Here is a 17,992-nt window from a genome sequence, read left to right on the forward strand (position 1 = left end):
AAATTGCAACTTAGCAATTGTTAACAAACATAATTGATATTTTCCTTCAATTCTGGGTTCTACTTTATACCCATCAAGTTGGCAAAAAAAAGAAGAAAAGGAAAACAGTAATTGTTGGAGGAATATGGGAGGAAAGGCAACCTAATAAACTCGTAAAAGAATTGTGAATTGATTCAATCATTCTGGAAAACAATTTGCAACTATAATCCTCCCTCCACCTCTTTCCTCCCCCTCAAAAAAAAACCCAGTAAACTGTACATAATCTTTGATACAGTGATGATACCATTATAAGGACACTTTTTTTGGTAGTAACAGCTTCTTGGAAAAAAAATAGTTGCCCATCAAATGGGGAGTGGCTGAACTAAGTATGGCATATGAATGTAATAGAATATTGTGCTCTAAGAAACTATAAATATGACAGTTTCAGAAAACTGTGAGAAGGCTTGTATGAACTGATACTGAGTGAAATGAACAGAAACAGCAGAATAATGTATGTGATGATCACAGTGATATGAGAAAAAACAACACTAAGGACTTGAGCATTCTGTTTATATCATCAGCTTCTGCTGTGTGACCATGGCAAGTTACATCATCTTTTTGAACCTCAGTTTCCTCAAATGTAGAATGAACACTCTGAAGAGAGGGCACAATAAGACAGGAAGACAGCTCTAAACTCTTCTGGGTCTCAGTTTCTTCATCTGGAAAATGAAGGGCTTAGTTTCGATGACCTTTAAGCTCTTTTCTGGTTCTAAATTGCATTTGATTTTTGTACAAGAGATAAAGATATATTAATAAAGTATCATGTAGGACAATTTTAAGCAACCTCTTTGGTGGGTGGGTCATATGCCACCTGGCAGTAGGTTCTACCATCTGAAGTATGCTAGTCTGGATCACATTTCTGCCTCCCACACAGTCTTCCCTCTCCTATAAACACTCACACCTTCCTTTATCCTCTTTATCATACACTCACTCATATAACCCCTCACTCAAATCCCTCTCATATTCTCATCCTCTCTTGAACCTGTTCCCCAACTCATATTCTCACCTACACACTTTTACCTTCTCTCCCATATCTTTCCTCAACCTCTCAACTAGACAATAGGCTACAATGTTGATCTGCTCCTAGTTGGTAAAATATGTGAAGAAGGTACTAAACCACTACTACATTAAGGTCAGAAATGCGATTGGAGTGGTGGGAAGGCTCCTGTGTTCAGAATAACAACAGCCAGGGAGCAAAAGCAGCCTCACATAATAGAATATGGGAAAGCCTAGAGGAAAAGAAGTCTGGAGATGGTATTTAGTTGCTAGTTGGACAGCAATGAGCTAGTCAACCAATTAAGGAGTATTCAAGATCTTAGTCTATATAGTATTTGGGGATTTGTGCTTTTGGAAGATGAAAATCATTTTTTTACTGATTAATATCCATAGCAATAGTCACATAAAATCTGAGGAAAAAATCAAATGGAAAAAGTACTAAAATCACCACTGAACATTAATTTTCTTTCCTTATACAGATGTAGGGATAAACTAGGAATTTATTAATCATTTAGTGACAGTATACTCCTTTTAATAGAATATTACCTGGGGAAGAATCTTGGCTCAAGGTCAAGCAAGCATAATTTGTATGGAAGAAGTCATTAGAATTTATTTTAGAGAGTCATTAGTATTTAAACCTAAACAATTCCAATATTATTAAATTCTCTATGTCTCCCCACTGCCTAGAAATTATTAATATTTTAGTGATCAAGGAGGAAAATAGTGCTACAAAACAATTCTGATATAGTAAACTATTAAAAAGATAATCAACATAGCTATCTTCTACAGAATGGTTATAGGCCTCTGAAAAATCCCCTTGGCTGCTGTAAATTTCCATAAAAATTCATTAATTCTATTCTTTTACTACGTTCTACTGATATGAATGGTATCACGGGACAGACACTGACATGAAGACATTCAACATCTAAGTTTTTTGATTAAGGTAATTGATAATCTTCAACAAGCTCACAACTGGCAATCATATCGATAGCTGTCTGTTTGTCCCATCCCCCATTTACCCATCATATAAAAATCTCATTACCTCCCAACGGAGAACATCACCTACTTTCTCACATCACAATCCCACCATACTCGATCTCCCTGCTGTGTCACTCACTTACCTTTCTGATTGCAGAATTCTAGCACTCAGCAATGTACTGAGCAGCTCCTTCTCATAAAGCAGTAAAGCGGGGATGAAATAAAAGGAACAGGGACAACAATCTTTGGAATTGATATTAATCAATTCCATAGAGCAGGCAGTTTTTAAGTAGTCAGCTCCAAGGGAGCGACGTGGGTGTTCTTTTCATTCCTGTACTACTTTTATCTGATGTTATAAGAATAGTTTATGACATCCCAAACTCGAAACAATCATAACACCGAATAGGAATGAAAATTAGGTGAAATATAGATATTTGGACTAAGAGGACTGCAAGGCACCCTGAATGGAGCTGTCCTTAGTTATTATTTGTAATTAACTATTAAACTCCCTCTTATTCTTCTAGCCACTTAATGGTAGCTTAATAGTTTGTTTTATTTTATTTTATTAAAGCTTTTTATTTTTAAAACATATTCATAGATAATTTTCAAAATTCACCCTTGCAAAACATTGTGTTCCAAATTTTTTTCCTTCCTTCCCTCTACTCCATTCCCTAAACTGCAAGTAATGCAATATATATTAAACACGTGCAATTCTTCTATATATATTTCCACAATTATCATGCTGCACAAGAAAAATCAGATCAAAAAGAAAAAAAATGAGAAAGAAAACAAAATGCAAGCAAACTACAACAAAAAGTGAAAATACTAGATTGTGATCCACAGTCTCTACAATTCTCTCTCTGAATGCAGATGACTTTCTCTATCACAAGTTTATTAGAATTTGCCTGAATCATCTCATTGTTGAAAGAGCCATGTCTGTCAGAACTCATCATTGTACAATCTTGCTATGGCCATGTACAATGATTTCCTGATTCTGCTCATTTCACTTAGCATCAATTCATGTAAGTCTCTTCAGGTCTCTTTGAAATCATCCCACTGATCCTTTCTTATAGAACAATAATATTCCATAACAATCATATACCATAATTTAGTCAGCCACTCTCTAACTGATGGGCATCCACTCATTTTCCAGTTTCTTGCCATGTAGCTTAATATTTTAAAAATTATGGTGTCAATACAATTTTCCCAACATTGAAAATTGCTTATGCTTTAGGGGGAGAAAAATTCTAGAAAAACTTTCCTCTCCTGAACATGACAAAGGCACCTCTTCCTCTCTAAGATTAATCTGTACACTTGAGCTTTGTGGTCTATATTCTTCCACTGTCTCTGAGACTTTGCTACCTTGATTATGCCTTCTTTTCCTAGCATTTCATCCTATTTCTCTGTCCTGGCTCTTTTTTCCTTTTATCTTCAAACATGAACAGATCTCATCTCAAATGAAGTTTCATTTGATTCTGCTCTCCACAGGAATTATTATCCTATTTTTCTTCTTTTCAAAGCCAAACTTCTTGATCAAATAGTTTATATCAAATATTCCATGGTAAGTGGATATCTTCAACATAAAGAAGATCCAACTCACTTCCAGTTGATCAATGATGGACAGAAACAACTACACCCAGAGAAGGAACACTGGGAAGTGAATGTAAATTGTTAGCACTACTGTCTATCTACCCAGGTTACTTATACCTTCGGAATCTAATACTTAATGTGCAACAAGAAAATGGTATTTACACACATATATTATATCTAGGTTATATTGTAACATATGTAAAATGTATGGGATTGCCTGTCATTGGGGGAAGGGAGTGGAGGGAGGGAGGGGATAATTTGGAAAAATGAATACAAGGGATAATATTATAAAAAGAAATTACTCATGCATACATACTGTGAAAAAAAATTATAAATTAAATCAAATATTCCATGGTTATAGTCCAGTCTGCGGTCTTCAAAACCCTTTCAGAAGATTCACAAGGTTTAAAACTGTTTTCATGATAACATTAGAATTATTCCTTTTCTAATGTGATAAACATCAATAAATATAGTCTACATAAACAAAATAAATATCTTTGGAGGATCCTCAATAACTTTAAGAGTACAAAGGATTCTTGAGACTAAATAAGATGAGCACCATTGGTCTATACCCTCTACCTCCATTTTATCACAATGTCCTCTACAGTAATTTGGCTGCCACTTCTAAGAATCAATTGAAATTATTCTCTGAAAATCATCAATTACTTTCTAATGGGCAAATCCACCGACCTTTTCTCAATTTTTATTCTCCTTTGTCTTTCTGAAATATTTAACATGATGCTGATCATTCCTTTGCTTGAGATTTTTCTCCCCTGGTTGCCATGATGCTTCCTCAATTCAATTCTCTAACTTTTCTGATTTCTTTTTCTTTTGTCTCCTTCACGGCTCCTACTTCATCTTTCTAAATGTGAATGTTCACTTTTCAGTCTATTGTTCCTGTTTATAGTTGAGCTAGAATATTAGTCCCATTTGAACTATCAGCTCTATGTAATTGTAATTAGCAATCCTGGTCCTAGAAAAGAGATGAGGAAGCCTGTCCCTTTACAAGGCGAGTTATTGATGTGGAATGTTGCATACACTGTCCTCAGATACATTCAAGTAGTTTTGCTTAAATGTTTTTCTTTGTTACAAGAAAAGCCTCATCCTGGGGAAGGGGACAGAACTTGTCTGGAAATTACTGTGATGTTAAAACAAAAGGCAACAATAAAACTTTTCAGGGGGAAAAACTCAACCTATCACCTCCTTGTAAATCTCAAATTGAAAACTCCACATTTAAAGCAATGAACCCCAAACCTGTTCATCAGTCCTACACCTACAAGTATCTAAAGGATACATCCACTCTCACACATTGCATATATGACTTTTATTTAGAAGGGGCAGTGTTGGGGGGCAGGGGAGGGGGAAGACAGTAGAAAGAATGCAAGGAAAGTAGCAAGGAAACTAGAGCTCAGATCTCTGTTCTAAACTAATTGTGTTACCATGGACAAGTTTCTTTAGCTATTAACGTACAACTTCTTCAACTGTGGAATACACATATTTCTACAAACTACACTCACAGGGTAGTTGTGAAAAACACATTTTGTAAATCTCCCCCCCCCCCCCCCAGGCTAGGGTTAAGTGACTTGCCCAGGGTCACACAGCTAGGAAGTGTTAAGTGTCTGAGACCACATTTGAACTTGGGTCCTCCTGAATTCAAGGCTGGTGCTCTATCCACTGCGCCACCTAGCTGCCCCAACAGGCTAAATTTCAAACTTTAAATTCCTCTTGTTTTCCCATCTGTCTTTATTTGTGTGTGTGTGTGTGATTTATTCATTTCTAATTTTTTCTGTTTCTCCTTTTCACTAAGACAATCCTTTTCCAATTCACATTCATTTGCAACATTCCAAATTCAAGGCTTCAGAATCAGGGGTCAGAGCTTGAAAGTCACATGGTAATTTTCATAATTAAAATCACTATATGGATCTTTAGTTTTCTCATTAAAAATAGGCATTGCTAATTTTCTATGTTATAATCAACATGCTCTCTAAAAATTGTTATTTTATTTTAAGGGACAAACACTACCCAAGGAGACAGGCACAAACTATGTTTCAAGTACTAGAAAAAAAAAAAAAAGGTCTGGAAATCCCCCTGTATTGAGAATTGAGTGCCTTTCTATAATGCTGATGCCTATTAGTGTTTGTCCCAAATTGCTAAAAGCTCTGAAGAACATTCATTCCTTTTTCACACTACAATCTTCCACTCCAGTATTAAGTACCAATAAGAATTTCCTAAATTCATCTCAGAAAATACCACTTCTACCTATAACCATTTCATTTCCATCACTCATCCTGTATGCCTTCCCTCTCTCTAATCTTTCCATTTTGAGCAGATTAACGATAAGGAATAGACCACCCAAAATAAAACTACCTAAGAAATGTAATATATAAGAAAAAAAGTGCCTTAAGCATAGTAAAGTCCTCAAATGGAAGGTCTGCTTTAGCCTTATTGCTTTTTCAACCCTTTACAACCATTGTCACCTTCTTTACTCCTGAAGATATTATCAAATGTTGAATCATCAGAAAAGTTAGGGTCCCAGCATGCTCCTGTCTTTCTGTCTCTCAGCTATAAAAATCATCTTCCTTAAAAACAGACCTGACCATGTCAGCTCCCTGGTCAATTAATTCCCATGGTTCTCTATCGCTTTCAGGACTAAATATAAAATCCTGTGTTTGTCATTCAGAGACCAGTATGGGTCCAGTCTTTTTATATATTATACTCCCATTCACTGAAATCCAGGGACACTGGATTCTGCTATTCCTCAAAGCAAGACATCTCTTAACTCCCTATATTTTCTCTTTCTGTCATCCTCCATGCTGGAATGCTCTTTCCACCTAACTGGCTTCCCTTCAAGTCCAAGCTAAAATCCTATTTCTACACAAAGCCTTTCCCAATCTCCCTCAATTCTACTGCCTTCCCTCTACTTATTATTTCAAATTTATCTTGTATATGGTTTATCTGTACAGAGTTGTTTGCATTTTGTCTTCTCCATTAAACTGTGAGTTCCTTTAGAGCAATCTTTTGCCTTTCTTTGTATTACCAAGATAGCACAGTGGCACAAAGTAGGTGTTTAATAAATGTTTACTGGCTGCTTGATTAGAAGCATCTCAAATTCAGCATGCCTAAAATGAATTTGTTATCTTCCCCAATACCCCCCTTCCAAACCCACCTATTCTATTTAGGACACCATCAGTAACCTACAGCAACTAAGATTAATAGCGTTGGTATCATTCCTCACTCTTGCTAACCCCAAATATCCAATCAGCTGCCAAATCTTTTTTATACTTCCACAATATCTTTTATATACAGATATCTCTATCTAGGTACTATTCCTTCTAGGATCATCACCCTAATTAAGACTGTTATCACCTCTCATTAGGATTACTGCAATGGTCTCCTAAATGGTCTCCTGCCTCAAGACTTTCCCCAATCTTCATCCTTCACACAAATGTTAAAGTAATTTTATTAAAAGGCAGGTGTGATTGTGTCAATCTGCCCCATTCAAAGAACTCCCACATTACTGCTATTATTTTGTACCTAGTATATTTCACTTTGCTTGTTCATGGAGAACTTCACAGGGTTGTTTTTTTTTGAGAGCATCCTGCTCATCATTTCTTTTATTTCATCAAAAACACATGCCTGATAGGTATGCCCTCAATTTCCAATTCTTTGCCCTGAGAAAGGAGCTACTTTACATATAGGTCCTTTTCGTATTTGTTTGTTTTTTAATCTCTTTAGGGATTCATGCCTCACTGTAGTACTTGTTAGATCAAAGGATATGTATAATTTTATAGACATTTAGGCATAGTTCATATCTTTTCATCATTTATCAATAGGGGAATGGCTCTTAACTTTTTATAAATTTGACTTAGTTTCCTATACATTTGAAAAATGATGCCTTCACTGAAGAAACTTGCTTCAAAATTCTTTTCCCACTTACTTTTGCTATTTCCCACATTTATTCTAACCCTCTCTCTCCTTTCACTTTGTCCCTCCTCAAAAGTGAAAAACAAGCATTTCTTTAACAGTACAATAAAAAGATGATTGCACACAAAATTGAAAATTAATATGTATAAATTGCTATTCTTTTAAACTATACAACAAACTTATCATGTATATTTCTCTTATTTTTCTTCCTTCTCGACCTCCCTCCTCCCCAGAGCTGACCACCATTAGACTCAAATATGTGTGTGTGTATATGTAAAATTATTCTATACATACTTCTATTTATCAATTCTTTGTCTGGATGGAGACAGTGTCTGTCTCCATATTCCTTTATAGTTAATTGGGTATTTATAATAGTCAAAATACTTTATTTACTTTAAGTCATTCTTAAAACAATATTGTTGTTATTGTACACAAAGGTTCTCTTGGTTCTGCTCATTTTGCTCTTCATTATTTTGTGCAAGTCTTTCCACATTTTTTTAAAGATCACTGAGCTCAATGTTTCTTTTAGCCCAGTAGTATTCCATCACAATCACATACAATAACTTGTTCAGCCATTCTCCAATTGTCATGCATCCCCCCCAATTTCCAGTTCTTTGCTACTACAAATAAAACTACTATGAATATTTTAAACTTATATAGGTTCTTTTCCTTTTTTCTAATCATCTTTGGAAATAAACCTAGTAGTGTTATCACATTACCTTCTTAAGCTCCTTTGGGGTAGGACAGTTATACGTTTTATATTTATTGTATCACCAATTCTTAGTAGGGCATCAGGCACACAAAACAACCAACTTAAGAAATACTTGTTGATTAACTGATTGGCTGATTAACATCAGCCTTTTGGCACGGGTTGACTCAAATCACATCTGAATTTGTATAAACATAGGCCATGTCAGATCAGGGTTCTACTCAATGAATGACAATGATTATGCTACATTCTTATTATCTGGCTTTCAACAGAAGTATATATAACATATATATGACACATTATTAAAATTAGCCATACTGTTAGGCAATTAGAATCAACCTTTGATTCTCTCTTAGTGGAAAAGAGGAAAAGAACACCAACAGAAATTATCCAAAACAACAGGTAATTCTAGAAGCATTGTGGTTATTTGAAAGACTGCTAGATTTGAAGTCAGAGATCTGAGCCTGAATTCGGGTTTAGGCATTTACTAGCTATATGACCCTGAAAAAGTCTTTTATGAGCCTGTTTCCCATCAACAATTTGGGGATAATAATACCTGCTCTACCTACCTTTCAGGCTTCTTGTGAGGAAATCATTTTGGAAATCTTAAAGTGTTAAATAAATGTGAATTTTTTATTATTATTTTATCTAACACTGCACTACGTAATTACACAATATTGCAGTAGACTTGATTTCTTGCCTATACTTGGGTTAACCTAATGTTAAACTAGGTTTGACTTCTCAGAGGACACACTGACAAGCAGAACGGAGAAGTGCTAAGAAGCACATTGCTGAGCAAGACCAAGACAAGCTGGGACTCTATAATGATAGATAATGAACAAACTAGATTACTCGGAATTCACAGGATCATAGATCTGTCCTATATATATCAGAGGCCATCGCCAGATCATTTTACAGATTAAGGAAACAAGTTACAGAAAGATTATCTAACTTATCCAAGGTCACATGGGGAGTAGCATTACCGGTAGAATCCTGACTCCACAGTAAGTTCTTTCCAACTCTCCACTCCCCTACTCTGACTCTTACTCATTAATATATCTTCTATTCCCCTCAATGAGAGAGAATTCAATATTCTATATATTCCAGATCAGTTAATTCCTAACAAAGTTATCATAGCAATTCAATTCAGTAAGAATTTAGTCAATATCTGTAATGTACTGGGAAATACAAAGTCAAAAATGAAATGGCTTTTGTCCTCAAGGAGTTTTACATTCTGCTAGCATCAAGGAGATTTACAAACCTTACCTTGACTCCTAGGAAGTAATTTGTTTTCCTAAAATTGTCTAGAGAATCCCAAATATGTCATAATTAAAAAAGCAAATTGTCATGCAAAAAAAGAAGGCATGGTATCCTACAAATGGAGCCACAGAGAGTTTGACATCACTGAAACAACTCATCAACAATTACCAAACAACCAGAGCTATATGGGAAGCTAGATGGTGAAGTGAATAAGGCACTTATGCTTTCCATCTATAGAACTCTGGGCAAGTCGCTTACTGTTGTTTGCCTCAATTTGCTCATCTGTAAAATGATCTGGAGAAGGAACTAACCACTCCAGTATCTTTATCAAGAAAACCCCAAATGGAGTCATGAAGAGTAAAACAAAATTGAAAAGCAACAACAAAATAGTCTTAAAAAACGCATGATCTTTTAATTAGCTCTACTACTGCAACCTAAGAACCACGAGGTCTTTCTATCTTCCCTGTAGCAGGTATTATCTCCTCTGAGTAGAATGTGAGCTTCCTGAGAGTAACAACTGTTTTTTAATTTGGATCCCCACACTTGAGAGGCAGCATAGTTTCAACCAGACTCAAGGCCAGGAAGTACTGCTTCTAGTGTTTAATTTCTGCTATACACACATACATACATACACACACACACACACACACACACACACACACACACATGCATCCTGTAATATTTTCAAAGAGTATAAACTAGAGATGGTGCACTAATATTCAAGAGATCTCTGCACAGGTCTAGTCTCTCTCTCCAGCACTTGCTTGGCACAAACTAAGGACTTGATGATTTTTCATTCATCTTTTCTTTAAAAACCTGCAATGGCTTTTCACAGACCTCTGCAACAAATCTGCATTCCTTATTTTGAAATCTGAAGAATAACTCTTCATTTCCTTTTCCAATTTACTTCTTACTCATATATATGCTGATGCACTATTGCCTATCTTCTCTGTCCAGTCCTGTTCTGATTTTAAGTTCCCCACCTTGGAACAATCTTACTTGTCTCTAAAATCTAGGAAGCTAATGTAATTCCCACTGATTTCTTTGATTAAGAAGAATAAGAATGTATATCTGTAACATCCTGTTCCATGCAACCATTCTAAAATACATTTAATAGCATTTAGAGTATAAAATTCAACCTCCAGTTATTGGAATCCACCATCTTTCTACTAAACTACAATGCATGATGAATAAATCTCCATAAATGCTGGAAACTTAGGATGAAATGATCTTGGTGAGTGACAAGAACATGATCAAAGAAGTAGAATGGGAAATCATACAGAAAATTTAGATTTAGAGCTAAGTAAGGACCTGAGAACCTAGTCTATTTCTCTCACTTTACAAATAAATGATATCAAGACATTAAGACACTCACTCAAATTCACAAATCTCAAACTGAACATATCATAAATATCTTAAACTTAACATGTCCATAATTGAACTTAGTATCTCTACCTTTGCCTTCAAACTCCTTCCTCTCCCTAACTTTCTTGTCACTATAGGTATTACCATCTTCTTAGTCACCCAGGTTCACAATCTTTCACTTTCTCACATTCCCCTACCCATAGCCAATCAGTTGCCATGTCTACTTTTATAATATCTCTCATGTATAGTCCCTTCTTTCCTTTGACATTGCTACCACTCTGGTAGAGGCCCTCATCACCTCATGCTTGGACTATTGAAGTAACCCACTATTTGGTCTCTGCCTCAAGTCTCTCCCCACTCCAGTCCATCATCCACTCAGTTGCCAAATTAATTTTCCTAAAGTATAGATATGAATGTATCACCCATATCTTCTGCCATGCTCCCTCCTTCTCCCCCCCAGTAAATATATTAGTAGTTCCCTATTATCTCCAGATTCAAATATAAAAAAAATCCTATTTGAGGGACACTAATACATTGTTGGTGGAATTGTGAATACATCCTGCCATTCTGGAGAGCAATTTGGAACTATGCTCAAAGAGTTATCAAACTGTACATACCCTTTGACCCAGCAGTGTTACTACTGGGCTTATATCCCAAAGAGATTTTTTTTTTTTCCTAAGGCTAGGGTTAAGTGACTTGCCCAGGGTCACACAGCTAGGAAGTGTTAAGTGTCTGAGACCAGATTTGAACTCGGGTCCTCCTGAATTCAGGGCTGGTGCTCTATCCACTGCGCCACCTAGCTGCCCCTCCAAAGAGATTTTAAAGAAGGGAAAGGAACCTGTATGTGCAAGAATGTTTAGCCCTCTTTGTAGTGGCCAGAAACTGGAAACTGATTGGATGCCCATCAACTGGAGATTGGCTGAATAAATTGTGGTATATGAATATTATGGAATATTATTGTTCTGTAAGAAATGACCAACAGAATGATTTCAGAAAGGCCTGGAGAGACTTACATAGACTTACATAGTGATGCTGAGTGAAATGAGCAAACCAGGAGATCATTATATACTTCAACAACAACACTACATCAATTCTGATGGACGTGGCCCTCTCCAACAATGAGATGAACCAAATAAATTCCAATAGAGCAGTAATGAACTGAACCAGTTACACCCAGTGAAAGAGCTCTGGGAGATGACTATGAACCACTACATAGAATTCCCAATCCCTCTGTTTTTGTCCATCTGCCTTTTTTATTTCCTTCACAGGCTAATTGTACATTATTTCAAAGTCTGATTCTTTTTGTTCAGCAAAACAGCTGTTTGGACATGTGTGTGTGTGTGTGTGTGTATATATATATATATATATATATATATATATATATATATGTATATATATTGTATTTAATCTATACTTTAACACATTTAACATGTATTGATCGACCTGCCATGGGGAGGGGAGAGGAAGGGAAAAATTGGAACAAAAAGTTTGGCAATTGTCAATGCTGAAAAATTACCCATGCATATATCTGGTAAATAAAAACTATAGTTAATAAAAAAACTGCAAAAAAATTTTAAAAATCCTGTTTGCCATTTCAGATCCTTCATAACCTGATCCTATCCTCCCCTTCTAGTGTTCTTACATTCACTTATTCACTGCCAAGTTCTCGGAAGGCCCGTGTCACCTGACTGACTTAGAGTGAATGTCAATAGCAGACATTCTTCTTGGCCAAAACCCTGAGGGTCTCCCTCTCCCGGGTTTGTTTATTTATTTATTTATTTGTTTATTTAATGGGATGAAAGAGGCCGTTCTTTGCCTCGATTGCTCCCTAGCCTTAATATTTTATGTTTTAAAAAGCCCTGACCTCTATCTGATTACTAGAGCCAGACAGCTCCAGAGGAGAAGATGAGGTTGGTGACTTTGCCCAGCCCTTCCTCGCTCTTAAATCCAACTCACTCGCACATTCCGGCATCTTCTGATGTCATGGTCAGAGAACAGAGGACAAACCACCACCGGTAACTCTGCCTCTGGCCCGGCGGACCCCGGACGGGGAAAGCCCTCGCTCCCCCTGCTCCACCCCCTGCCCTTCCTCATTCCCGAGTCTTCCTTCTCGAGCTTCTCTGCTACTTCACCCTTACACCTCATGTGTGGGGGTAGCGGTGGGCACGCTGGCTCCCCTCAGATTGCGGGCCTCTCGAGCGCAGGGCTCGTTTTTGCGGGCCTTTCCCGCCGTAGGACCGTTTCTGGCCCATGGCGGCAGCGATCGAGGCTTGAGTCCGGGTGTTCCGCCTCCACCTCCAGCACTTTTCTGCGGCCGGGCACAAAAGTATTTGTGAGTGCTCGAACCCTGTCACCGCAGTGTAACCTACACGCGGACACCAGCCGGAATCGCAGATGCAGGGTTTTCCCAAGTCTCAGCATCTTGGGAGGGGGCGAGGGAACCATTCAGGGAAGTTACCCTCCGGAGGAGGACCTGCGGGCGGGCTGGCGACGTTTTGGGGAGAGGGGAACATGAAAGAGAAATGGAGAGAGAAGGGGGAAACGGGGCGGGGGGGAAAGAGGAACTGCAGGGGAGGGAGAGACAGAGGAGGAGAGAGACAAACACACTCCCAGACCCGGAGGAGAGCAAACGGCGTGACCTTGTCAGATGCGAATATATCTGTCTATAGTCTGGTGCATGTGCCAACTTTTAACTCATGCGTGTGCGCGTGCGCGCACTAGGACACCGACGAGTTCGGAGTGTGTATATAAGTGTGGTGTGTGTGCGCGCGCCTGCGTCTGGGTGCACATTCGCGCTTCAGTAAGCCCCAGGCTCTTACCTCTACTGAGTACCAGGTGGACACCTCTGGGCGCCGCCATCTTGTGAAGGTCACGTGGTCAGGATTCCCTTTTCCCTCCCCCTCCTACTGCCCCCGCCCGTTTACCCCGACTCTTGGCACAACTCCTAATGACTTGGGGGAAGAAGTGGGGAGGACTTGTAGTGAAGTTGGGCGGAGGAGCAACGCGCGTGCGCAGGGAGTGACAGCGGGAGCTAGGGACCTTGAGCACCTCTGGGCCAGGAGAAGTCGACCTAGGCGACCCTCCTCTGCGGTGGCCGCCGCAGCCTCCCGCGCCGTTCCACCTGCTCCTCCCACGCCGCCCCTCCCCCCTGGCTCGCCCCTGCGCTTATTCGCGGGTGAGACGCTGGAAGACTCACTCGTCAGGTAAGGGTTGCAGCAATATTTTTAGCATCACTTTGGTGCTTGAAAATGTGAAACCGGCAAGATATTAGGAGGGGGAGAAAAGCAACCATCAGCCGATCTTAGAATGAACAGTTTGTCACTTTTTATTTTTCTTTTTTGCAAATTCCTTTCCTCGTTGGAGCTGGCGGTCAGGCCTGATCATCCGCCGATGCCCCGTTGCTGTGATCCCCAGAGCATCCCTGGGACCACCCTGCTGTTCAGCAAGACAGGGAGGACCTGGGTGATTACTGAAATTAACTTCGCACACCGGGTCGTGCGGGAGCTGGGAATTCTCTTTTTTTTTCAACAACGTTTACATGACGTTTTACCCGATTCTTAAGAAAATAGTAGAAGAGTCAGACATGAGCTATAGAAAGATGGGTTCCTCACCAAGTAGAATGGATACAATAATACTTGCCCTTTCACCTTCCGGGTTACAGTGAGAAAATCGGGTTGCGAAACTGACAGAACAAACATAGCAATAATCCTAAAGCGCTTCATAATGTGAAGTGTCCTTAAAATGCCCCCAATCTAAATGCAAAGTTCTCGGAAATGGAGGTGGGCCCCACAGCACAGAGAAGGCCTACCCGTGCCTGGCTATTGCAGTGGGAATGCGCTGTCCCACCTCAGGAATAGCCACCTTTGAATGTCACTGTCTATTCTCCTGGTCTGGGGCCTGTCCCTCCAGCGGGCCTGTCTAAACCTCTGTCATCACACTGAACTACATACCACCATCCAACCAAAGCTCCACGGAACCTTGCCTTGTTAAACTAGTAGCGATACAATAAAGCTTATTGTTGGGTTTGCATGGTCCCTTATTGGGTAAATCTTTGATTTAAGGAAAACTAGGTATGCCATCTCAAGAGCGGGAAGGTACCAAATAATTTTACTCTTGGAAAACAAGTGATGTGTTTTTCAGGATAACCTTCAAAGATAAAGTTGGGAGAATGTTTCTGATTTCTTTCTGAACAAAACCAGATAAAATCCATTATTAGGTCATAAGATGATCTGTTTTTCCAAACTTAAACATCCTCCACAGGCAGGAGTTTTTAATCCTTTTGTGTTTGATGAATCCTTTGTGCAGCCTGGTAAAGCCTGTGGAGCCTTTCTCAGAACCGTGTTTTTCAATAATTAAAGGAAATGTTAAATTTAATTTAGAAGCTAGCAAAAATGAAGATGTAATTTTCCCCCCAACCATGTTAAAGAAGCACCTGTTAAGATATCTTGCTTTGCCAGAAAGACCATCTGAGCCTTTCCTAATAGATTTTGTAAACTTCTGCTTCATACTTGAGTACAATATGAAAACTACTGAAGTACATGAAATATGCTGAAGGATGGAGGAGGAGGGAAGCTCTAGGGCAGAAACCATTGGCATAGAAAATTTATTCCTCTGATTTCAGACTTTCCAAACAAAATCAACAATGGCTAACTTAAAATGCATTTAGAAGATAAAACTAATCAAAATCTACAATTTTAACAGTGATTTAGGATTTGCAAAGGGCTTTGAAGAGCAAGCTGTTAAATAATACAAATTTACAGAAAAATAAAAATAAATGAATCATGGAACATCAGAGATGGTTCAGATTTCAGAAATCATCTAGTTCAATTGTGTTTAGATCAGGAAATTGATTTCACAAGAATGTGAAAAGATTTGCCCATGGTCACCCAGTTAGTGAGTAGCAAAGTTGGGGTCTTTGATCCAGATCCCTTGATTTTCAGTGCAATGTTTTTATATCATATAGTGGTAGTAAATTGGTAGTAAAGCAGTAATAATAGATACAAATGATGTCTTATCCACTGACCTTCAATCTAATTTTCATCCTCTTATACTCCTTCTGACTTTAGGAAGACTTGGAAGTTGACAGATCTAATCTTCTGAATTCACATTAAATTTACATTAAATTATGTACAATAAAGGGACGAGCTAGACTGCTAAAATACCTCTCAAGTCCCTTCATTCCATGAGTTTGAGTAATAAAGAACATTTCAGTGGACACTGATAGATTTAGGGTCTGTTTTGAACTCTGCCATTTATTTGCTGAGTAGTTAATAGTACTAAGTTATTTCTCTACCACTAGGATGAGGGAATTAATCATAATAAATCTGCATTATTTTGAAAGTAATAATAATTTAGACACTCTATGATTGTTATTGAGTAAAAAGTTTGAAATAGTTTCTTCCTCTGCAAATTTCCAGGGTCTAGTAAGGGGAATCTACTCTAAAATAAGTAACTTTTCCAAACTGGAGATCAAGAAATAAGGGATCCTTCAACATGCCTTCAGCTACTACTTCCAACAGTTCATTCTTGTTAAAAGATGTTCATCCTTGATTCAATATGATTTTTCTAGTGCTATTGTGAATCATTATTTTTAAATTAACTTAACTTGGTTTTCATTAACTTAGTACCAACAATTCATATCCCATTTTGTAAAATGTATTGTTCTTAATAGCAATAAAATTGCATTTATGAAATATATTCTACAATTCACCTTTCACTAAGTAAAATTGGCCCTTTATTCTTACCTCCCACCACACTATTTATTATTCTAGCCACATGAGTAATGTTTCACTATGTGGCTGTACCTCACTTTATATAATACATGTGTTCCTGAAAAGTATAAAAATTGAACTTTTACATATTCATTCACATCCAGAATGTAAGAGTACATCAAGCAAGGAATTCCAAGACAAATCTTTTTAAAAAATAAATAATTCTTTTGTAATGCTAATAACCATCTCCTAATTAATGTATTATAAACTTGGGGTTTTTTTTGTAAGTTAATTTTTTTTTCATAGAACACATCTGTATTTTTTTTAACTGAGACAAAGGTGCTTTGAAATCCTTAGATGAAAAATGTTACATAGATATGCATTACAGTTTAATTAGAAATAATGTTGTATTTCCTGCTAGAAAGAAAGTAGGATCAGATGGCCCCTCAGGGAAACTGGGAAAATCCTGGTGGCCTGGCAACCTGAGCAGCTTTTAAAGACTTGTCCAAGGCTAAGGTAGCTTCAATTTTAGCTCTGGGCCCCAGTCCTCAGTTTTGCTATTTGATCCCGAATCAGTTTTTTGGCTAAATAAGATATAATAAATCATTCAGTATTACACTCTGTGACCTGAGAGAACATTTCCAGTCCTCTGTTGAATTAGTCATGTCAGCTTAATTTTTGTGCAAGTAGTTGTGAGAACTTCCCATGATTTTTGCTTGATTCAATTGTTTTATGAATCTCATCATCAGTTATAGATATTTTAATTTTTTCCCATTTAATTTCACATAAAAATAGCATGGTGATTGAATGAATCCTGATGATTTTCTAAATGTGGATGTAATTTTTTGGTCAAAATATTTTTCTTTTTGAGGGGGAAAACTAGATGTTATGAGTTTTGTTTGTTGAAGAGAATGAAATGAAAGCAAAATAAAGTTATATTGGATTTATAACACATCATCAGATTATAGTTTATCAGATTTCTATTTGAAAGTCATTTGATAATCCAACTCTTAAACAACACTCACTCATTCTCTTGATTTGCTTTGAAAACAGTGCCTTTACCCTATTTAGGATTTCTGTTCCTAAAACAAGACACTCATCTCCTGATTCCCTGCATTTTTACTGGCTGTCCCTTATGTCTGGAATTTTCTCCACTCTCATCTGTAACTGAAGGTTTCTCTGTCTTCCTTCAAATCTAAAGTAAAATTTCACCTTCTATAGGAAGTCTCTTAATCCTCCTTAATTCTCTTGCCTTCCTTTTGCTGATTAATTGCAATTTATTCTGTGTATTTCTTGTTTGTGCATAGTGGTTTCCATGCTTTCTTCCACATTAGATTGTGAATTCTTTGACAACAGGAACTAATTTTTTTTTTTTTTTTTGGTTTGCCTTTCTTTGTATCCTCAGTGATTAGCACAGTGC

The 17,992-nt window shown here is 37.6% G+C and overlaps 1 protein-coding gene across 2 annotated transcripts in view; it reads right to left on the reverse strand.

The window, feature by feature from the left end:
* Window positions 1-13,989, reverse strand: part of METAP1D (methionyl aminopeptidase type 1D, mitochondrial) — an 89,645-nt gene extending 75,656 nt beyond the window's left edge. The window contains exon 1 of one of the 2 annotated variants that reach the window (XM_074303122.1): window positions 13,681-13,989. In XM_074303122.1, coding sequence (XP_074159223.1) covers window positions 13,681-13,720 — 40 coding nt within the window. In that variant the 5' untranslated portion in view covers window positions 13,721-13,989. The remainder of the gene's footprint in view (window positions 1-13,680) is intronic. The other variant, XM_074303123.1, reaches the window with a different exon arrangement.
* Window positions 13,990-17,992: the final 4,003 nt, after the last annotated feature.

The sequence above is a fragment of the Sminthopsis crassicaudata genome, chromosome 3 (genome assembly GCF_048593235.1).
Source record: "Sminthopsis crassicaudata isolate SCR6 chromosome 3, ASM4859323v1, whole genome shotgun sequence".
In the NCBI taxonomy this organism is placed as follows: domain Eukaryota; kingdom Metazoa; phylum Chordata; class Mammalia; order Dasyuromorphia; family Dasyuridae; genus Sminthopsis; species Sminthopsis crassicaudata.